This window comes from Lygodium microphyllum, chromosome 21 (genome assembly GCF_053477565.2).
Source record: "Lygodium microphyllum isolate KBCC chromosome 21, Lygodium_microphyllum_v1.1.10, whole genome shotgun sequence".
In the NCBI taxonomy this organism is placed as follows: Eukaryota; Viridiplantae; Streptophyta; class Polypodiopsida; order Schizaeales; family Lygodiaceae; genus Lygodium; species Lygodium microphyllum.
The window spans coordinates 110,018,931-110,042,816 of record NC_141155.1 but is presented as its reverse complement, the minus strand read 5'-3'; the positions used below and the strand labels follow the sequence as shown (position 1 = coordinate 110,042,816).

The 23,886-nt window shown below is 42.6% G+C and overlaps 1 protein-coding gene across 2 annotated transcripts in view; it reads right to left on the bottom strand.

The window, feature by feature from the left end:
* The window catches only part of LOC148018420 (uncharacterized), a 45,759-nt gene extending 22,277 nt beyond the window's left edge, over positions 1 to 23,482 (bottom strand). Inside the window, exons 1-2 of one of the 2 annotated variants that reach the window (XM_087661886.1) lie at positions 23,256 to 23,482; positions 23,050 to 23,138 (exon numbers count right to left, since the gene is read on the bottom strand). In XM_087661886.1, the coding sequence (XP_087518012.1) occupies positions 23,050 to 23,138; positions 23,256 to 23,397 (231 nt within the window). In that variant the 5' untranslated portion in view covers positions 23,398 to 23,482. The remainder of the gene's footprint in view (positions 1 to 23,049; positions 23,139 to 23,255) is intronic. The other variant, XM_087661885.1, reaches the window with a different exon arrangement.
* Between the last annotated feature and the right edge of the window lie 404 nt (positions 23,483 to 23,886).

Here is a 23,886-nt window from a genome sequence, read left to right as displayed (position 1 = left end):
TGCTTCTTGCCAGGGGTTGCCATGTATCTGCTAACCACTCCCACTGCAAAGGCAATGTCAGGACATGTAGCAACCATAGCATGCATCAAACTGCCAACAACTAAAGCATACGGTATCTTAGCCATTTTAGTTTTCTCATCAACAGATGTAGGGTTGTCCTCTACACTGAGTTTCACATATGGAGGCAATGGAACCCCAATTTTTTTTCCCCCCTCCATATTGAAATGTCACAAAACCTTGGAGATATACTCCTACTGAGATAGATAGAGTAAGCCTATTGACCCATCTCTGAGTATTCGCATGCTAAGAATGTGATTTGCATCACCAAGAACCTTCATGTCAAAGCTGCCAAGAAGACTTTGCTTCAATGAGTTCAAGGCATGAGTATCCATGCCAGCAATCAGTATGTCATCTAAATACAAGACCAAGATAATCAGATTGCCATCTGCTACCTTCTTGGTGTATAAGCAGTGATCCACTTGACTTCTATGGAAACCTTGAGACTGCATAAATATATCAAACTTATGATACCATTCTCTTGGTGCTTGTTTCAGCCCATACAAACTCCTTTTGAGTTTACATACCATCTTTTCTTTCCCTTTTTCCACAAACCCTTTAGGCTATTATATATATATATATATGTCTTCATGCAGATCACCATGTAAAAATGCAATAGTTTCATATCTTCAACTACAACCAAGCTCAAAATGGTTCTCAACGTAATCATCTTGACTACAGGAGAGAAAATCTCATCAAAATCAATTCCTTGCTCCTGCTTGTACCCCTTTGCAACCAATCTTGCTTTGTACTTTGGTGAGGAACAAGAAGTGACCTTCATCTTGTAAACCCATTTGCATGGAAGTGTTTTTTGCCCTTTAGGGCATGGAAGTGTTTTTTGCCCTTTAGGGCATGAAAGTGTTTTTTGCCCTTTAGGCAACTGCACCAAGTCCCAAGTGCCATTTTTCTCAAGAGATTCCATCTCTGACAACATGGCTTTATACAATTTCTTGTTGTCCTGTCTGTCCATTGCTTCCTTGAAACAAGACGGTTCACCACAGTCTGTCAACATGACATAATCACCCACATTGTTTTTGCACCAGGAACAAATCTATCACGTTGTCTAGTAGCCCTAGACGATCTCCTAACCCAATGATCATTATTTGCTGGCTGTTCCTACAAATTTCCATTTTCAGCATGTTGTCCTGGCATTTCAGCCTGCAAATCAGCATTAACACCTTGTTGTCCTGGCTGTTTCTGCACATGTAGTGGCTCATTATCATGGGCAATAGCTGGCTGATCATTTCCAGCATCATTTTCTATATTTACAAGTTCATTTACAGCAGGTATTTGCTGCTGTACAACAGGCACATTTCGTTGTCCAAAAGGTATTTCTTCCCAGAATACAACCCTATGGACCTCCTCAGTCTTTTTGGGCTATTTATGCATGCGATCTTCCCGAAAGATAACATCATTGCTGCATACTACTTTCCTTTTCTCGAGATCCCATAATCTATACCCCGCTTCACCCTCATCACCATATCCTAGGAAAATGCATTTACAGGACTTTGGCTCAAGTTTGTTGTGTTTTTCTTTACAAATGTGCACAAAAGCCTCGCAGCCAAACACTTTCAGGTGAGCATATGAAGGTGGCTTGCCCGACCACACTTCTTGGGGAACTCTCCCCCCCCCCCCCCCCCTCCCCCTCCCAAAGACCTGTTTGGTGACTGATTAATTAAGTGAACGGCTGTCATAACAGCATCTGCCCAAAAACCATGGGGTAATGCAGTATGAGACAACATCGTACGCACCTTATCCTATATGGTCCAATTCATAAGCTCTGCAACTCCATTTTGGGGTGGACTATGAGAGGCAGTGAGCTCCCTCTTTATCCCTTTGCTGTCACAAAATGCCTGAAAGGCCTTGGACACATATTTTCCACCATTGTTAGAGCGAAGACACTTAAATGTCTTATCAATCTAATTTTCAACCAATGCTAAGAATTTTCTAAACTTATCAAGCACTTCATCCTTGCTACGAATAGGATAAACCCATACCTTTCGTGTAGCATCATCGACAAAGGTGACAAAATATTTCTTTCCCCCTAAAGATAATCCTGGCATATGACATACATCCGAATGTATTAACTCTAGAGGAGAAGATTTCAAAGAAATAGACTTTTTGTGAGACGTCTGTGCATGTTTACCATAAATACAATGATCACAATGCTCAAAATCAGCATAACGAAGACAAGTCAAGTAACCCAAACGAGAAAGCACTTTTATTTATGTTTGACTCATGTGTCCCAACCGGCCATGCCAAAAAGAAACACTTGAGCTCGATCACGGCAACAATATGGTTACGCACACTAGATACATGAAGTGGATACAAAGTATCACTCTTGCAACCTTTGGCAATAACCCTAGATCCCTTACAGATCTTCCATTTTCCATCACCAAAGGTGGTATGAAAACCATCATCATCTAGCTGCCCTGTGCTAATCAAGCTCTTCTTGAGCTGAGATACGTGCTGTACATGCTGAAGTGTAAAGACAGAGCCATGCTGAAACTGCAACTACACACTGTCAATACCTGCAATGTCACATGTATAGTTGTCCCCAAGATTGACAACACCATGCCAACCCCTTGTATAGGCAAAGAACCACTCTCGATGAGGGGTGACATGAAAGGAAGCACCTGAATCGAGAATCCACGTATACATGTCATCATTTGTATCTGCAAGTAAAGCATGTGCACCAAAGTGTGAAGAGACAGAGTACATCACTCCCACTATCACTGTCATGAGTGACTACATTTACCTCTTCAATTTTTACGATACTCTTCTTAGGCTGACTGTCCTTCTTCTCTTCCTTGCTATCATTTATCTTTTTGCCCTGTCCTTTCTCTTTCTTCCATTGTGGCAGTCACATTTAAAGTGACCCTTCTTGCCACAATGATGGCATTCAACATCTTTGCCATGTGATTTACTATCTCCCTTGCTATCATATTTGCCTTTCTGCTGTGATCTGCCCCTAGTATGCAAAGCACTGGAAGACTTGCTAGATGCATTGTTCTGCAGATTCATTTCTTCCATGAGTAGAGCACTCTCTACATCAGCATACAAAAAGATCACATTAGAATTGCTCATAGCAGTTCTGAATGTATCCCAACTCTCTGGTAGAGTGCAAAGCAAGAAAGTAGCCTTAAATTCCTCATCAATCATGAACTTCAAGGCAACCAGCTGGCTGAAAATGGAGTTAAACTCACTCAAGTGAGTACACTTTGCTTGCAACACTCTTCTGTGCATACAGTTCTTCCAGTCGAGTCCATATAGCATATGCAGAATCCAAACCTTCAATGTTAAATAGCAAGGCATCAGAAATCGATAGCTTAATGGTTGAGCGTATAAGCTCATTTAACTCATCCCAATCATCCTGTCCCATATCTGCAGGCTTTGCCCCTTGTGTTTTGATCAGCTTTGCCTGCTTCTTTTGCAACAGGATATTGTAGCACTACTTTTGCCAAACTGCAAAGTTATGTGCTCCTTCAAGCTTCTTTATGTGCATCAGATTATTGTTATCACTGCTGCCAGCCATGATTTTCAGCCCAAATGTGACAAAAAAATCAGCAAATTTAGGCCCAAACTGTCACCCTAGTGACCAAGGTACAAACAAGTACTAACCAGCAATAAATGACCACTTAGAAGCACAAATTTCAGATCTGTAATTAAATTTTCAGAAGCACCAAACCATGTGCTATAGCATTCCACAACTGATTACAGCTGTTCCAAGGGTATATGCATCACATTACATGAGAAATCCCAAATTTTAGCTGCAATTTCTGTTGTACATGTACCCACAGGCAAAAAAATTTTGACACAAACAGTCAAAAGCCCCAAAATTTTTGTGCTCAAAGCATCAACCACACATCTGCATTTTCTCTGTCATGCATAAAACAAGTCAATTTTGCCAAAATAGAGCAATTTCAGCAAAACCCCCAAATTTCACCAAGTGTTGATATCCAAATTGCGTGGAATTCAACCTGCATGTACATAAAATGACCAAATGCTGCACAGATTTTGCCCAAACTGCAAAAACCCCAAATTGCACAAGGTCCAATGTGCATCAATGTCGAGAAATTGGGTAAATTTCAGCCCAATTTGTGCATGTACATTAAAAGCCCCAAATGTCACGGACAAAATGTCACAAATTCCTGCAATTTCTGAGACAGATATCACTGTTGCATCTTGCTCGCACCAAAACTGGACAAATCCCCAAATTTTCCAAGTCTTGCGTGCACTAATTTCAATGAAATTGAAAGAATTTCACTAAAATGTGGAAAGTCCCAAAATTCCCGGGCAAATGTGCACCGACTTTGCAATTTCTGAGTCAAATTGTCCTATTCTGCTTTAAGATCCCCCCTTGTTGATGCGATCCTTTGTGGAAGGAGAGTCATCAATAGCGAACATCTGTAATTTCTTTTCAAGAGTAATCCAGTAGGCAAATGTCTTCTAATTTGTCAAAGAAGTAAGCTTTGTCCACACTTCCACTGCCTGCCGCAACCTGCGCACACGCAATAGGATGAGATCTTATAAGCTCATAAAAAGGAAAGATCAAGCTCTAGAATGAGTCAATCCCCTAGGGCCACACTTCCACTGCTTGTGCAACCTGCACACGTGCAATAGGGCAAAATCTTATAAGCTCATAAAAAGGAAAGATCAAGCTCTAGAATGAGCCGATCCCCTAGGGCCACGCAATCCATCGTTGATCCAACTTTGGGATTCTCCACAGGATGGAGAATAGGGTGGATAACAAACTCCCAAAGATCAAAGGTGTCAAAAATACATTCCACCTTACAAGAGCAAAGCGGATAATTGGATCCATCCAAATGGTCTTCATTCAAAAGAGAATAAAGAATATGCACTTGCACTGACAGTGCCATCATAGGCATCTTAGGGCCAGAACAATGGGTCCTGTGGGAGAGATGGAGAGGTGGGTGTAGAGGGCTGCTCCAATCTGTGTGACTTATCAGGAAAGGGATCCCATTCAAAATGGGGATGAGACCTCCAATCTTCACGATGATCATGGCACCTTTCAAAGAAGTGATGAGAGATCTCGTCAGAGTCATCAAAGACATTGAACCAATGATAAGATATCTTCAACACCTACAAACACCCACAAAAATCTGCATGTTTTTGATTGGGGCTAGGGCCTCCAATCTTCACTATGATCACGCCACCTTTTAAAGGAGTGATGAGAGATCTCCTCATCAAAGTTATCAAAGCCATTGAACCAATGATAAGACATCTTCAACACCTACAAACACCCACAAAAATCTGCATGTTGCTGTAGATAGTCTCGAATAGTAGAAATCAGCTTCACCTCCACGAAGGAAGACTATAGACGGCCCACTTAAGTCGTATGGATCAGTAGAACATAGAAAATCTGTGTTTCCAGCAAGGGTAGATGGCTGAAAATCAGTTTTCAGCCCAGAGGGTCTCCTCTCAAAGGGGTAACTCTATGCACTCACTTTGGCAATGATACCATGTGAGAGTGCGCAATGAAAGAGAACCAAGAACACGGGGAGAGAGAGAGAGAGAGAGAGAGAGAACAAGAGCTGAATACAAAGGAGTGGAGTGATCAGTTCCTACACGTACCCGGAGGCGTCAATGGGGGCACCAGATTAGGCTGAAATGATGACAACAATACCGACGGTGGTAATGATGGTGATGGAGAATATGAAATCTGCTGTCCATATTGGAGAGGGATAAGACTGCAGCCACCTAACGAAGCACCTGTGAAGCAGAAGAGTGAATGAAGATGAGGGTGCCAAGTGAGGAGGGTCAGCTATAAATGGTTGAATGTCTCCAAATCTCGACGACCTATCAAAATGGCATCTAAATCTAGTTGACTTGCTGAAAATAGCAAGGAAATGCAATAAATGCAGTCTGATTGCACAGTATATTCCCGAAAATTATGGTGTGGCATCCTCGGCAATTGGAGGCAGGCAAGCACTGGCGAGGGCTGGAAACTAACTGGAAAGCAAGAAATGCACACAAAACTTGACTAAAAGAAGAAATTCATGCTCTAGAATGAACTGCCTCCTCCGTAAAAGCACATGGCAGGCATGTCAGAGCTCCTAATGTCCCCGTCTGACTCAGATTGAGGTTCATAGGGAAGAGATGACAATGGATGACAAAAATGACCGCTAACAGTCCCACCCCAAAGCAGCTAGGGTATTGGGCCATGGGTATACGTCAACTACCCAAGGACCTACCAAGACTACGGAGGCGATAGTTATCTTATCTGAAGAGCCCAAAGGGTCACCCCATAGAGGCCAAGGCATTGGACAAAGGGTGCTTGTCAGCTCTCCAATGATCTACCAAGACCTACAAAGACAATGTTAAATCACTTTGAAGTTTTTTTTCTTAATGGAGTAATTGTGGCCATGGAACGAAATAAAGGGTTGATCATATCCAACATCACAAAATAGTAGACTATCTCAACAACCGGTCCGAGGTATCAATGACAAAGCAAGAAAGTGATGATGCGGCATCTTGGGTAGTCGGAGACAGGCACGGGCTGAAAATTGACTAGAAATGCAAGAAATGCACACAAAACTTGACTCCAAGGGAAAATGTATACTCTAGAATGAACTGCCTCCTCCGTCAAAGCATATGATAGACATGTCAAAGTTCCTAATGTCCCCATAGTTGTTTCTGCACGACGTACGGTATTGTTTGTACCGTACGATCTGTATGGTACCGTATGTTAAACTGGCCCTTTTTTGCCACCTCGCCTACGCGTCCCACATTCCCTACAGCCCCACCTTTACTCCCGCGCGTTCCGCCTGCCTGCGTGGCACTTTTTGGGGGGTGGGAAGCCTTGGATACCTCATCCCACCCCCTTTTCCAGCCATGCACCCCCTCCCCCCAAAAACCCTCTTTGGATTCCATCCAGCTGGCAACCCTTTCTTTGACCGTTGACCCCTCTTTGACTGTTTGAACTTTGACCCTTCTCTCATCTATAAAAGATGCTCCTCTCCTCCATGCTTCCACACCAATTCAACAAGCATTTACCATTCTCATCTTCCTCTCTTGGATCTTGAATGGACTTGTGATTTGCCATTCTCATCTCCCATCCCCTCTTTCCCGCACCCTATCAAAGCATTTGCCATTCTCAAATCTCATCTCCCATCCCCTCTATCCCGCACCCTATCAAAGCATTTGCCATTCTCATCTTCCATCCCCTCTCTCACTCTTGCTCTTTCAACTTTACCCCAACCCTCAAGCCTCTGGAGTCTCCCTCCCTTTCAACTTTCAAGACTCAAGTTTCAAGAGTCGAGACTCAAGCATCTCACTCTCCCTCCCTCCCTCTCTCTCTCTCTCTCTCTCTCTCTCTCTCTCTCAAGCCTCTTTATCCATCATCGGCACCATGACTCGTGAGAAGCACGAGGCCTTCAATTTGCACGCGATCCATATAGAGAGGGACACAAAGAAGTCCAACTCCCACCATTGGACATGAAAGTATTGCAAAAAGCGCTATACAAGTGGTGCAACTCAGCTTCTCCAACATCTTTCCAAGACGGGGGGGGCAAGTTGCTCTATGCAAGGAGATCCCAAGAAACATCGCGGAGGAGATTCTCGCCAAGATGAGAGGGGGATCCACAAGAGGACGAGGAAGTGGCTTATCGGCACCAACTTCTATGCCTACTAACGAGGAAGCATCGAATGTGGACGTATCTTCAACTGATCGAGAGAGGCCTCTACCATTGGTGGTGGGGGCTCCCCATCCGCATCCGGCTCTAGTAAAAGACAAACAGTGGAGGCTCATGCGGTGCCAAAGAGACAATCTTCTCTCTCTTAAGCTCCTGGTCATGTGCGTGGATAGGTTGCCTTTCTTAGAGAAAGGCAACAACTTGCGGACATTGAAATTGCACGCACGATGATTGAGTGCAATCTTGCATTCAATGTCCTAATGCAAGAGCAATGGAAGAAGATGGTAAAAGCCATTGCCAATGTGGGTCCATGTGAAGGATGGACCGGTGTCACATACAACAACATGAGGTCGAAAAAGATTGATGAAGAGAAGGAGAGGATTGATAGAGCCCTTGATCCTATTTGGGTTGCATGGATAAAATATGGTTGCTCCATTCTCACCGACGGATGGAGTGATCGTCAGAAACGGGGCATCATCAACATACTCATCTCATGTCCACTCGCCACTTACTTTTTGTGGGCCGTAGATACCGGCAAGAGGGGGAGGAAAACAACGGGCACATTTATCTACAGCCACATTCGACAAGCTATCATTGAGGTATACATTGCCTTTTAAATTTATTCACTTTCTTTCATTATGATAATTGATTTTTTACGCATAACTATCTATCTCCCTATTCTGATTTCTCTCTAATATCTATCTCGATTCTCTCTTTCCCTCCAAGTCCCATGGCCCCCAACCCCCATCTCTTTTTATTCTTGAATCTTGAAAGTTGAAACTTGAAAGGCTCAACTCTCTCTTTCTCTCTCTAACCTCCAAGTGTTGTTAGTATACTTAGTTGTAATTTGTAAATTGTGGTTGTAGGTGGGCCCCTTAAATACGGTGCAAGTTATTACCAACAATGCATCGAATTGTCGGTGCATGGGCCGTTTGCTTGAGGCCGAGTTTCCCACAATTGTGTGGACTCCATATGCAAGTCATTGTTTGAAGTTGCTCATGGAGGACATTAGGAAGCTCAAGTGGGTAAAGAGGGTGGTCCGCAAAGCTACATCAATTGTCACCTTCTTCACGATAAAGATAAAGGTGCTTGCGATGTATCATGAGCATAGCACATTGGAGTTGAAGAAGCCTTCTTCAACTCCCTTTGCCTACATGTGGTTATTGCTAGAGCGCCTATATGAGAGGTGCAGTCCGCCGCCTTGCGCCAAGACAGTGGTGTCCACTCTATAGAATGAGTAGGATGAGCATGAGACAAAGGAAACCAAAGCCATGCAGTGCTTGTGCTTTAATGAGCAGTTTTGGCAAACCATTGTCATTGTCGTGACTCCCTTTTATAGGGTGTTACGTATGAGTAATTGCAAGGGGTCTACCATGGGTCTTCTCGTTCACTTCTTTAGAGCGGCATTGGTGGAGGCACGTACTTGTACAGTGATCACAAAGACACAGCATACACATGTTTTAGAGATAGCAGAGAGGAGATGGGCATGGATACATAAGCCCATTCATGGTTTTGCCGCATTGGTACATCCGATCTACAAGTCGCCGGCGGTCATGGATGATAAAGAGTTCCGTTCAAACCAACTTGCTTATTTGACTCGTATGGTCCCTATGGATGACCACAATGCAATGTTGGAGGAGCTAAGATGCTATGCACTAAAGAGGGTATGTGGCATTTGCTTCTCCCACTTGTTGGAGGAGAGAGTCACTTGTGAAGCCTTTATTTTGGAGGAGAGTGTCACTTGTGAAGCCTTTATTTTGGTGGCAAAACTTTGGATACTCATTGGAGACCCTTCAGCCCTTAGCCATGAGGGTCCTTGCCCAGGATTGCTCTTCAGGTGTATGTGAGAGAAACTGGAGTGTCTATTCTCTCATTCACACAAAGATTCGCAATCAACTTAGCACATAACAGTTAGAGCAACTAGTCTATTGCCACACTAACTTATACATGATGAGGGCTATGATGAGCATGGGTAGTTCAAAGCAAGCAAAGTTTAAACACTTAACCATAACATTTAAATTTTGTTGTTTTAAACTTTGAACTTTAAAGTTTATACTTTACAATTTAGACTTTAGCATTTACAATCTTACGTACATCACTGCATTCTGTAGGTGAATGTTGATACATTCAAGTTGACAGGCAACACTCTTTCGAGTATACATCAGGAGGTGGATAAGGAGGAGATGATTTTTGCAGAGCTCTATAGAGAGCTTATAGCAGCAGATACTCGTGACACTCGCAGTCAACGTACTTGTGGGCAAGGAGTTCGAGTAGGTGGTAGCAGGGGCATGATCATTCGACGCCCTCCATCATCGAGGAGGGGTGGTTCGAGTGGCTTGCAGACATATGTAAGATTGGGCTCTAGTAGCTCACATCATGTGCTTCATAATGACATCCCCCCTTCCCTACAGAACCGCCACCTAGGGAGACATCATTTAATAATGATGGTAACCTCATTAGTGAGGATGAGTATAATGTGTCTCATCATCCGATGCCAATGAGTCATCTTCAGACTCTCTTGATGAGCACTTAGATGATTCTAATGATGATGATGATGATGATGATGATAGTGATGCCTCATCATAGATTCATATGTCTCTCTCTTTTTTGTATCAGATATACTAAACTGTAGTTATCTAGCATGTTTTGCGTAGCCCATGCGACCGCGATGGTCACCCTCATGTATTTATCTTATTCTGTAATGAAATGGCTATTTCCACTTTCAACATGTATTCTACGATCTATCATTTAATGATTTATGATTTTTGTTATTTTAAAAATCATCTTAATTTTTTTTCATACTAATATCGTACTGTATCTTATAAAATCATAAGGTACCATTTACTACCGTATTTTATCGAATCGTACCTTTCATACCTGACAACCTGACTCAAACTGATGTTCACATGTGGGAGATGACAGTGCATAACAAACTTACCATCAGCCCATTTTATATTGTATGGAAGTTTGTGCAGCCAACACCAACCAGCCCAACTGTTGTTCATAGCTTTTTTCCCATTCATTTCAGCCGACCTTAAAAAGTTTCTCATCATTTTCTATTTTAAAAGGCTTAATTAATGTGCCATGTTGCCAACAATTTGACACCTTCACACAAAACATCAACCATGCAATCGTGCTACCCACAACCTGCACAAAACATTGATCAACTCATTCTTGATGCCGACAACTTGCCTTTGCCTTCGCATTTCACAAGCGGACATCTCGTCTCATGACGAGCCTTCCTTCTTGGATAGGGTGGTAAATAACCTAATTAAGCACTTAATTACAGCAATTAACAAATTCACAAAACTGAATTGCATACTTTACCATACAATCTTGGACATTGGACATCCTATTGGCCCCAAAACTAGCGCCCCTCAAGGTATTTCTTTAACTTTTATTACAAATGGATAGAGTACAACTAAAAATCTGTCAAAGTGCAGCAATGCGGAAGCACAGGACAAAGACTGAGAGAGAGTGAACACACACACACACACACACACACACAGAGGAGAATAAAATGCAGAAAATCTGCAGTGTAGTATGTTGTATAGGAGTGCAGAAATATACACGGGTGCAGAGAAAATATCTGCATGTGTCTCCACCTTGAGAACCTCGATCTCCGTCAGCCCGCGCGCTGTCAGTCTCAGCAGGCCGTCTCTGTCAGATTTCAGATCAGAATGTATCCAAGTGCTGGACCAGTCTGCTATAAATAACAAAAAATATCACAAAAAATAGGCAGAAAATAGATCAGCTGCAATTAATGCAGCCGACTGTCCAACTGCTGCTGTGCCACATGGCAACTGTCCGACTGTGCTGATGCGGCACCTGAGCCTACTGATGTGGCTCCTCTGCGCTCAGTACTGCTGATGTGGCCAGGGAATGACTCTTCTAACACCACCTCTCAGATCCTAGACAGGGCAGAAGACCGAGGGAAAGGGCCTTTGTGAACAAATCTGCAAGATTATCCTCCGTCTTATAGTACTCCACATCAATGGTCCCATCCAGAAGCTTCTCCCGAATGAAGTGATATTGGATCTCAATGTGCTTTGCCTGGGAATGGAATACAGGATTCCGAACCAAGGCAATGCAACTCTCATTGTCGCACCGCAAAAGAGTAGGACGAGTTTGGGGGCAGCCAAGCTCCTCCAACAATCTCTAAAGCCACACAACTTCACAGGTGGTGAAAGACGCGGCCCGATACTCTATCTCAATAGAAGAAAAGGCTACCGTGGGCTACTTCTTGCTACTCATGAGATAACACCTGTACCAAAGGTAAAACAGTAGCCTATAGTAGACCGCCGTTGGTCCACATCACCAACCCAATCCGAGTCGCTCAACCTGCGAGAACAAGATCGGAAGCAACGGAACCTACGGAATACGAAATCCCTAAGTCTGAGGTTCCCTTCAAATACCAAAGAATCCACAGGGCAGCCTGCCAATGCACCTATTTGGGTTCACTCATGAACCCCGCCAAAAGACCCACAGCAAAACAAAGATCAACACGAGTGTTGAGTGGCCAAATCAAGGATCCAATCAACTAACAGTAGCGGAAAGCATCCATCAAGGGAGAATCTGAGTGTGAAGTGGCCTTCCAGTTTGGATCCATAGGAGTAGAAATGGTCCAACAAGTCTCCATCTCAAAAGTCACCAAGAGCTCCTGAATGTATCTCTACTGAGAGATAGAAATCCCCCTCTGAGACTGATAAATCTCGTGACCCAAGAAGAAATGAAGAAGCCCCAAATCCGTCATCTCGAACGTCTAATGTAAAGCTGTCTTAGTCACTTGGACCTTCTGTGCATGATCCCCTATCAGAATCAAATCATCAGTATACAACGCAAACAACACACGACCAGCCGCAAAAGTGTGCACATAAAGTTGCGGACCGGCCTTGGAGCGCCAATATCCCAACTTTTACTAAAGAAACGAGTTAATATTCTCGTTCAATGCACGCGAGGCTTGCTTGAGGCCATACAAGGCCTTCTTCAACCTGTAAGCTTGCCCATCCGAGGATCCAAAGCCAGGAGGTTTAACATAGATCTCCTCTTACAAATCACCATTGAGAAAAACCGATTTCACATCCAACTAATAGATAGGCCGTTTCCTATGGCCAACCAAGGCAAGAACAGCTCCAATAGTTGCCATACGAGCAGTGGGGGCAAAAGTATCATGGAAGTCAATGCCTGGGCGCTGAGCAAAACCTTTAGCAACACGCCGAGCCTTGTGCTTGACCAAAGAACCATCGCTGAGATATTGGTCTTGAAAACCCACTTGACGCCAATCACCTTCTTGTGAGAGGGACGAGGCACAAGAGACCAAGTGCCATTCCTCTCAACAACCTCCAGCTTGGCTTCCATAGCCGTATGCCAATGGTCAGACTGTAAAGCTTCCTTCACTGAAGTGGGCTCTCGATCTTGCATAACACGGGTCATCAGACAATAGTTAGAGCAAACAAGCTCCGTAGAATGTGCCCGGTTCCTCCATGCGGTCCATCCTGCAGTTCCCACTCCTCAGAGACCCCCTCGATCCCTGAATCTCGGAGTGTGTCACGGGCCCAACGAGAAGGAGGCCAGATCTCGGCGCTCTCATCTGTTAAAGACTTGAGAACATCCACCGGCGGAAGCTCCACTGGGGTGGCCGATGGAAGAGAAGACTCTGAATCAAAAGAAGAATCTCCATCAAGAGGCTCTGGCTCCAAAGGAACTGTCTCGGGAGCCCAACTCTCCCCGGGATCTCCAAGGACGGGGTGCTCCTCACCCCCCTCTGTGGTCGGCGAACCCTATATCTTGGCCCGTATAGACATCCCACTTGACTAGATCAAACAGACGATAACCTTGGAAATGGGAGCTATAGCCATCAAAAACCTATCGTCGGGAAGCCGCCTTAAACTTGTCACACTACATCTTCGGGATGTGCACATAAGCATCACACCCAAAGATCCGGAAATAAGAGACATCTAGCTTAGTCCCAAAGTAAGCCTCAAAAGGTATCATCCTGTCAACAGCCGAAGTGGGAGATCGATTAAGGATGTGAACTACAGTGGCCACGGCCTCGGCCCACAGAAACTAAGGTATCTGTCGGTGCTCCATCATGGTGCCCGCCATCTCGATCACACTTCTGTTCTTCTGCTCCAAAATTCAATTCTCTTGAGGAGTGTTGGTGTTAGCAAACTACTGGTGAATGCTCCTATCTGCACAAAAACGAGCAATTAGATATAAATTCACCGCCCTTGTCTGAACATGAGATCTTTGGTCGCCGGCCAAAACAGTTCTCCTCAAAGAGAAGCCAATCCTTGAAGTGAGAGAAAGCCTCCGACTTCAATGTCAAGAAATAGGCCCATGTCATCCTGCTATAGTTATCTACGATCAACATGAAGTACAAGCTCCCCTTCAAGGACTCGGTCCTCATCGGGCCACAAAGATCTGTAGATACAAGCTCCATAGGGAATATAGACCGCCACAAAGCTTTGTTGGGAATCGCATCCTGATGTAGTTTCCCACAAATCCAGGAGACACATAGCTGATGGGTCACCACTATGTCCGGCAAACCTCGAACAAATGATCCTCGTAACGCCTAGGTACTTATAGTTCAGGTGGCCAAACCAAGCACCTTGGGGTCCAAGCATGAGCATTGGCAACTAGCACTAAAAGTTTGGAGGTGCTTACACAAGGGTTTGCCTTGCAATCATATGTGTAAACTAGATATTTGACTATCAAGTATTTGTTTTCCAAAGCAGCTAGATAGTTGCCTTGAAAGAACCTAAAGGTGATTCCCATATAGGTAACCTAAAGTTGATGAGCAAGCATTTGTTGTTCCAAACTAGATCGGATTGTGTGTGAGAAGTAAGAAGAAGAGAGGTAAGAGCTGTAGAAGACTTCAATTTGTAGATGCCATTCTCCTCATAACCTACAGAGAGAACCTTCCTCGATCCACAATCAAGGACTCGAATAGCATCACTGTCAAACTCCACCAAGAGACTAAGAGAACAAATCTTAAGGACCAAAAGCAAATGATACCCTAAGCCTGGCACATGGAACACTTCGAAAGTGTGGATACCACCATGTCCATCTGGAATCAGCTGCATCTCACCCCGCACAGCAACAGACACAGAAGAGCTGTCTCCAATGAGAATCTACCCACGCGAAGGTCGCGAATGGGCAATACCAACGGGAGAAGGAGTCGTGTGCTGTGATGCACCACTGTCCACGATCCACTCTCGAGCCTGGGGAGCTGTCATCCCAGCATTAGAAGTCTTCGATGAAGAGTCCTCAATGACTGCTAAGTGTAGAAAAGCAGTTGATGAGGGTGCAACCACCGCTCCAGGATCCTTCATGTCCTTCTTGATGTCCTTCTTGTAATTGTCGGGGCAATCCTTCTTCCAATGACCGGTCTTACCACAAATATGGCAAGTTGATTCCTTCTCCTTGTCCTTCTTGGATTTGTTCTCCTTCTTCTTCTTCTTTTGATCCTTCCCCTCCTTCGGAAAGACTTGACCAACCAAAGCCTCCGATTTAGAAGCATTATATCCCTTCAACTATTCCTCTTGGTCCAAGACCATAGGAACCAACTCTTCCCACCGAAGAGTCGACTCCCGCCCTGATGCAATAAGAGTGAAATAAAAGGTATTGAATCCTGGCGGTAACTAGGACAACAAAGTGATCACCATGTCTTCGAAGGAAATAGGCTTCCCTGCATTTTGAATCTGCATTTGAAGCTGTCGAAGCTTGTTGGTTGATGTGTTCCCGAAGTGAAGAAGACTTATTCACGGACAAGGTCCGCATCTGCACCTCCAAAGAAACCCTCTTCATCAAGGTCATCCGGTTATATATCTGGTCGAGCTCCAGCCATATCTCTCGAGCCACCATCAAGTGCTCGATATGAGCTATAACGGCTGTAATATAAGACAGAAAAAGAAAAGAACGAATCCTCGCATTCAGTTTGTACCAATGAGACTGGGCCTTCGTCACCTCCGTACAAGCAATGGAAGAGAGTTTGGACTCATCTCTTATTGAGGGCCTGTTAATCTCCTCCATCACAAGCTCCACCAAATCATAAGACTCCAGAATGGCCAACATCATCACCCGCCAAATGCGGTAATTGTCACCATCAAGCTTTTGATCCGATGGAAGAGTCGGAAGGACAGGCACCTTCCTGTCCATGATCACGTGAAACTCCAAATCAGTCTCTGTAGACATGTTCACCTGCAATACCTGCACAAATGCAAAATCAATCCCCTCTGAGGGCTGTTTCCTCCGCTTCCCGAACCTTCTTCAACCGCCGAAGGCGATGAAAAGGTAAAATCTGCAGTGGAAGGCCTAAAACACAGCCTTTCTCCCCTTCGAACAGCAATATCCTGCAGCAAATTCACCAGTTGGACTCCTTTCCCACATGCCCACACTCACTTCAGCCTTGTTCCGATATGCAGCCCTCCCACTCGCCCTCAAATGCTGAAAACGCAACCTTGTGTCACGTTGAAATCTCCTCTTCAGGTAGATTCTTCAATCAATCAGTCCGATGCACAAGCGTAGGACAAAGATTGAGAGTGAACACTGAGAGGGGGAAGAGAGAGAGAGAGGAGACAATGAAACACAGAAAATCTGTAGTGTAGTATGTTGTATAGGAGTGCAGAAATATACACGGGTGCAGAGAAAATATCTGCGTGTATCTCTGCTTAAGAACCTTGATCTCTGTCAGCCTGCATGATGTCACTCACAGCAGGCCGTCTCTGTCAAATGTCAGATCAGAATGTATCCAAGTGTTGTACCAGTCTGCTATAAATAACAGAAAATATCACAAAAATAGGCAGAAAATAGGTCGGCTGCAATTAATGCAGCCGACTGCCCAAAAAACTGTCCGACTGCTGTTGTGCCACGTGGCAACTATCCGATTGTGCTAACGTGGCTCCTTTGCATTGTCTGTACTGTTGATGTGGCCAGGGAATGACTTTCTAACAAGATCCTCGAACCTCCTCCGGTAATCCAACCACCTCTTGCTGACAAAACTAAACAGCAAGCCTCCAAACCAATTTGCCCCTTGGTTAGCTTGGGGATTGGCATTTACCTTGCTCCTTGAAAGACAAATTTAGCCCCAAATCAGATATTGGCTAGCTGGACTCTTGAATCTCCCTAAAATTCCTCAATTTCAACTGCTGGAATGCAAGTCCTAGACCCTCAGTTCTGAGCACGCATCCCGAGGCGGCTATCAAAACCATAGCAACCAGAAACGTTAGAAACGTTTAGAAACGAAACGTCAAAAACGTGTTTCGTAAGTTTCTTTCAAGAGGGGGTAAAATAAGAAACGCGGGCCTTTTTATATAGGGATTTTTAATAGTTTTGACTAGGAAAAGAGGTTCTAAACCTCTATGGAACTCTCTTAAACAAAGAATGGCCAATTGAGCTTGAGTGATAATAGAGTCAATTGAGAATAATACGTTGTATATCCATGATCCATTATTAACTTGTCACTTATGTCAAAGATAGTCTTTGGACAAGCTATACTATGGTTTAGAACTCAAACATTATGATTCATACATATCATACAAAGAAAATTGAAATTAACATGTAAATAGCCTATGTACAATATGGACTGAGTCAAGTTGCAACATCATGATTCTCATTTCAAAATAAACTGACAGAATGTTAAAATCGAGAATGAATCATAATATATCATAAATAACTCATAAATGAGACTAAAGTTGTATAATATTCAACTCTCAAGACAAGAATAGATACTAGATTGGCAAAGTCCAATAACTAAACAAAATCACAAAAAAATCAATCTCTTGTCCAAAATCTAGAGCCCTCATAAGTCATCACACATCGTCATCATCATCATCGTGCTTAACATTGTTTAATAGTTTTTGTAAAAAAAACCATGTTTTGGTTTCCAACTCACCCAAAAAACAAAGAAAAGAAAACCCACATTTTTTACTCTTGGAAATGTTTCGTACTTTAAGAAACGTTTCGCAAGTTTCAAATTCAAAGAAACGTGTTTCTTAGCTCCTATTATCAAAACCCTAATTTCTACTGTAAATTAGGGTTTATAGCAAAGATTGGTTAAAATCTCTTCCTTTGATGGCTCAAATTGTGAAAAATGCTAAGATAACTTGAGAGATGGCTGGTGGATGAGAGAGAATGTTGTAGAGAGAAATTTCAAAGTTTCATCACAAGAAATGCTGAAAAACTACTGCTGCCCTACTCAAATTGCCATGGAAGCTATCGGCTATAGCTTAGGACCACCAAAAAAACTGCTACCCCCTCCTATATATTGTTATCTACACCAAAAGGACCTTGGACTGTTGTCATCTACTTTTGAAGGGCTCTAAACTACTCTCACATGCTGTAGGACCAATCCCTAGTGGCTGCAAATCACATCAGTAGCCTCTCTTTGCTCTCTAATAGCCTCTTTCTCTCTCACAATGGCTGAAATAGACTTCGCCAACCCCTAAAAACGTTTTTCCCACTTACATGGGCAAGTTTTACTAAGTGGCTACCCCCTTCTATATATTGTCATCTGCACCAGAAGGACCTTTCGCTATTGTCACCTACTTTTGGAGGGCTCTAAACTATTCTCACATGCTGTAGGACCAATCCCTAGTGGCTACAAATCACATTAGTAGCCTCTCTTTACTCTCTAATAGCCTCTTTCCCTCTCACAATGGTTGAAATAGACTCTACCGGCCCATAAAAACGTTTTTTCCACTTGCATGGGCAAGTTTTACTAAGTGGCAGCCTTCTAATCCCATTTTCTAACATTATCCAGCTTATTAAATTAATTTTTAGAATGTTACTTCTGAAATTTAATTTAAAATTTATTCTAGTGCTCAAAAATTTTAATTTACCAGTTAATAATCAAATTGGCTAGGCCAATTTGTCTTCCGAGTATCCCTGAGCAGTTATTAGCCCTTAGATCAACATTAATTAATTAATTAATGTCCAGTGTCACCACCAACATTAGTGGCCAAAAAATTGGTCTAAACCAAAATCTAACACCGCGTATCACTTAGTATCTGTCAAGTATAACTAATTACAACTTTTGTCTTTGGCACTAACTAATATCTCGAGGTCCTAGATCCCACACTATGAAATAATTGACTTGCACCTCACATGTGCAAGTATTAGCACATTTGATTAACTTTTAATCAGATGCTAAGGAAAGCAATAAAATTTCACGTTCTCGTGATAGACCACCCCCTTGAAATCTCTACAACCGTCCTCGATTGCATTGCATTGTGCCATAGGAAAAGCATACTGCACTAAAATTTCCATAAGGCATCACAATCACTACATTGGCCATTGTTGTCCAACAATGCCACATATCCCAAACCTGCTGAAAATTTCCAGCCAGCATATACATGACATAAAACTAAAAATCAATCCAAAACTATTGCTAGAAACCCATTGGATACATCCATAACTCGTGTTTCTCAACTATTCTGACCTCAGAACCACAGTAAAGTATATTCTCAACATAAACCATGGCTAAAACTATCAATGGCATTTACTAACATGCTGCTAATCATGGAACCAGCTGTAAATCATTGAAAACTGGGCATAAACTGATCACTTGTTGATTTGAGAACTAGTCATAAATTGCTGCAAATGTGATCCCAAACTAATTGCAAAAACTGATCAATAACTAATGCAAAAATGGATGCAAAATTGATCCCAAAAGTGACCATAACAATCCTCAAACTAATCAAAAACTTAGATGAAATTGATTAGAACTTTTGTGTCAAAACTAAGTCAAAAACTCTTGCCAAACTAATCGTAAACTGATGCAAAAGTATAGTTTCAGTGCTCGGGTGAAACTCATACTCATCTGCATACATCTTACAATGACTACTACACTAGGTAGTGACCTCATGGCAGACATACTATCAGCATAGTACCTTGGATACATATTGAATACATCCGATATCCACTTTATATGAGAGCTATCCAAAACTCGTGCAATGAAAGTGCTACCTCCCCCTTGAATATCAAACAATGCTCCGAACCCCTACTCTACTGAACCTAATTGAGCCCAAACTAAAGTCCATTGTAACTGAAAGGCATCTAGGTAACGTTGCAACAACTGAGGATGGTCTACCAAGTCATCATCTTCCATCCACTTTGAATCTACTGGTGAAACAATTCTAAAGCTTCACTAAGAAGCATAAGGAAATTTTACCTCTTAACTTTACTTGCCTTGAAACCTCCCCAAGATTGTAGGCCTTTGTTCCGCTTAAGCATTATGATGCTTTATACTTTCACATTGTTGTAATTTCAACTTAACTAATATGCAAAATTGCATCCAATTGACTAGCCCCTTGTGTACCTGACATGGTAGGAGCACCATATGCATAAGGAAACATTCTTGTTTGCATATTTTGGGCCATTGCAATGTGACTGTGCATGGAATTTTTATACTACCAGCAATACCAAGATACATTTTTCCATACATTGCATACATTACTAGTTGTATTCTTCTCCATGACCAACACTACATAGATATCTGCAGGACCAACATTAATACCATGAGTCCCAAACACAGTGGGTTGTATATATGCATGCCAAACTTGCCACTTTATGCCCAGCATCATGCCAACATTGTTATACATAGGATTATGCATATTACTAGCCATACTCAGATGCATTGGGCCTTGCACATCGCACATCGACTGCTGCATACCATAGGAATTTGTGCCATACATTCCCGTATGCAATCCCTGTCCAACCGTAGCATGAAAATTTGTGCTAGCACCAAAGTATCATGGCTGCCCCATCATAGCATGCATGCTCGGTTGTCCTAAATCCATTGAATTGGCACTTCCATGATGGCCTTGCATTTGCATTCCTTGCCCCATAGGTACCAACTTTTTTGCTTCATTGGCCTCTTTGGGTGCTTTAAGTGAAGGCTTTGGCATTACCTTTGGTATACCTTGCCGTCCCGAAGGTGTAGAAGATGACTTCTTCTTCTTCTTGCCCTTGCTGTCCTTCGGAGTATTTAAAAATCAAGTGAATTGAGAATCCTTTGCTAATAGCATAAACATTTCAGCCACTCTCCTCAACTAAATTTAAACTAGTCTTCAAATTCCTCTTTCTCTTGCAAATGATCAGCTTCTAAAGTCCTAGAAGGACCCACATTTTGGTCTAAACCAACATTATTAGCTTGTTGCCCATGCTATGTGCCTTATCCAAGATCACGCATTGCATTTTTCCCAATACTCTGTGAATTTTCAAATTGAGAGGCGTCATCGTTGCTTGATTCCACCTCACTATTTGAAGACATTCTTGCCATAATACTTAGTTGAATACAAATTCAATACTAGAGCAAAGCTTCTAACCTCCCAATCAGGTACCTCAAGCCCACCAATTCAAGGGAATTGATAGTATCCCAACGATGGAACCATGAAACCAACCTTCCTTCTTAGATAGGTTGCTAAATAACTTGATTAAGCACTTAATTACATCAAATAACAAATTTACAAAACTAAAATGCACAGTTTACTATACAATCTTGGACATTGAACAACCTATTGGCCCTAAAACTAGCACCTCATGTGGCATTTTTTTAACTTATATTACAAATGGATGGAGTACAACTGAGGTTATCCTCCGCTAATCCAACTGCCTCTTGCTATTAAAACTGACCAACAAGCCTCCAAACAAATTTGCCCCTTGATTTGCTTGGAGATTGGCCTTTACTTTGCTCCTTGAAAGACAAATTCAGTCCCAAATCTAATATTTGGTTGGCTTAATTAATTTCACCAACCAATAATTAAATTGGTCAAGTCAATTTCTCTTCCAAGTATCCTTGAGCAGTTATTAGCCCTTAGACTTGTATTAATTAATTAATTAATGATGAGTCTCTGATATCACCACCAACACTAGTGGCCAATAAATTGGTCTAGGCCAAAATCTGATACTAGGTACCACCTAGTACCAGTCAAGCATAACTTATTATAACTTTTGCCATTGGCACCAATTGGTATCTCAAAGTCCTAGATCCCACACTATGAAATAATTAACTTGCACCCCTCACATGTGCAAGCCATATTAGCACGTTTGGTTAACTTTTAATCAAATGCTAAATGAGGATGTTGAAGGAGAGAGAGAGGAGAGAGATAGCAAAAAATGCAAGTTGAAGGGGAGAGAAAATTGTACAACAATGATGTGACCACAACCAACAACTGAGCTTTCAATCTCCTTTGGCTCTTCACATCTTACACAAGCTATAAGATACCTACCATAGCCGAGCAATGTACCAACTGTCAAACTCGTATTAAAAAAACAAAATCTTCCCAGATCTAAAGCTATCATCCAATCTCTTCCACATATTACCCACGAAAAGCCTCTCTCTCTCTCTCTTTTTTTTTCGTAAAACCTCTCTCTCTCTCTCTCTCTCTCTCTCTCTCTCTCTCTCTCTCTCTCGTGTGGCTACCCTAGTGGTAAGCCACTTGTTTTACCAACCCACTGACCTAGGTTCAATGCTCCCTTCTGTTACAGCTATAGTGAATGACTATGCAGGATATAGGAGTTGAACTTAAGACCTTCTTGTCACCACCTCATTCAACTTAACCAACTGAGCTATACCCATTCAATTTGTGTGTGTGTGTGTGTGTGTGTGTGTGTGTAGTCACAATCACACTAAGTAGAATGTCTCTTCTACAAAAGAGAAGCAAGCCAATTGGTTGTGGCATATCTTTCATCGATAGATGCCATGTTTTTGCTATTCTTCCTAGTCTCCATAGTTTGATCTACAAGTTACTTGGTTCCTAAGATCACCTATCCAAGCACTTCAAAGATGGTCATGGCTCCCCTTCATATTTCGGAAAGCATAATCCTGTAAAACATGCAGGTAAATGTAGCATTTGAATACTGTACAAACATGTTTGCTCTCAAATATCCAATTTCCACCTCACAAACAATCCAATTACATGTCATTTCAAATCAGATCCCTCATGTTTGCACATCATTGATCGTATTACGAATAGCTCTCGTCTATAAGCAGCCAACACTGATGGAACTGTTCTCTCCATCCTCCTCTGAAAGGAGATGGAAGTTACTGGTTCCTGCAAGAAGATGGTCCTGAGGTTCATATCAACAATGACAACCTATAGAACACTGACAAAGGCTACTGTCTGGGCACGATTCTTTTGGGAAGGTGAAGCACGGAAACAAATGACAGGACCCCCAAACAAAAAAAAAAAAAACTAGCTCTTCTGAATGTAGTCAGATTTCATTCGTGGATCGTCTATGATAAGTTAGTACAATACAGGAAAACTCAAGGCGTAATCCAAGAAAATGCAGTCAAGGGCCTACGTCTGGAATGATTGGCAAAGAGCTGTGAGACCTGTTCAAGAACTCGAGCTACTGCTTCCACGTGGGCTTGGTCCACCCTGGCGAGAAGATCCTTCTGCACAGTAGCCGCCAAGCACAGCCCTGGGAACACGAACCCAATCCCCTTATCTCAGGCAAACCCGCCTTGGAAAGAAATAGGGGGTTTGCAAAAATCATCCGCCCAATAGGGGTTCCGTTATTATTGTTATTATCGGGTACCTGCCCGCCTCACACGCGCAATGCTTAGAACGGGTACTCTGTGCGGATGTATTGAGATGCTGCGTGAGAATCGAAGATGCGAACCCTGCACCCACGGAGATTGTACGAGCCACACATGTCTGGAAGCACATGCACAAGCCATAGCCCACCAGCGGCCAACTGAACTGATCGAGTTCAGGTAGTAAGGTTACCATCGGTAACCAATGTTTCACATGAGAACATATTCCTCTATCCATTGATTGAGGCATTCTCCATCTAGTGTCTACTTCTACTATTAAGACATTTCAAGCCCGAGCATTGACGTATTCCTCAATCTTGTTGATTCAACTCACACAAAGGATCAATTGATTGGCAATATAAGAAAGAAGCATACAAAAGGTGTTGAGCTATGGTTTACACTTGCTAGGAAATACTTGGCTAGATTGGTTTCATTAGGAGTCTTATTTTATTTACTTCAAAAGAAGCTTGACTTTTATTGAATTCCAAAGAATGAAAACTTACCTGAAATACACTAGGATTTGTAACATGGCACCAACCATGTATCACATTGTTTTTAAAGATTGAATCTTTGGTCATCTCGCCATTCAAAAAAGTATCATTCGTACTTGTTGATCGATCACACACACACACA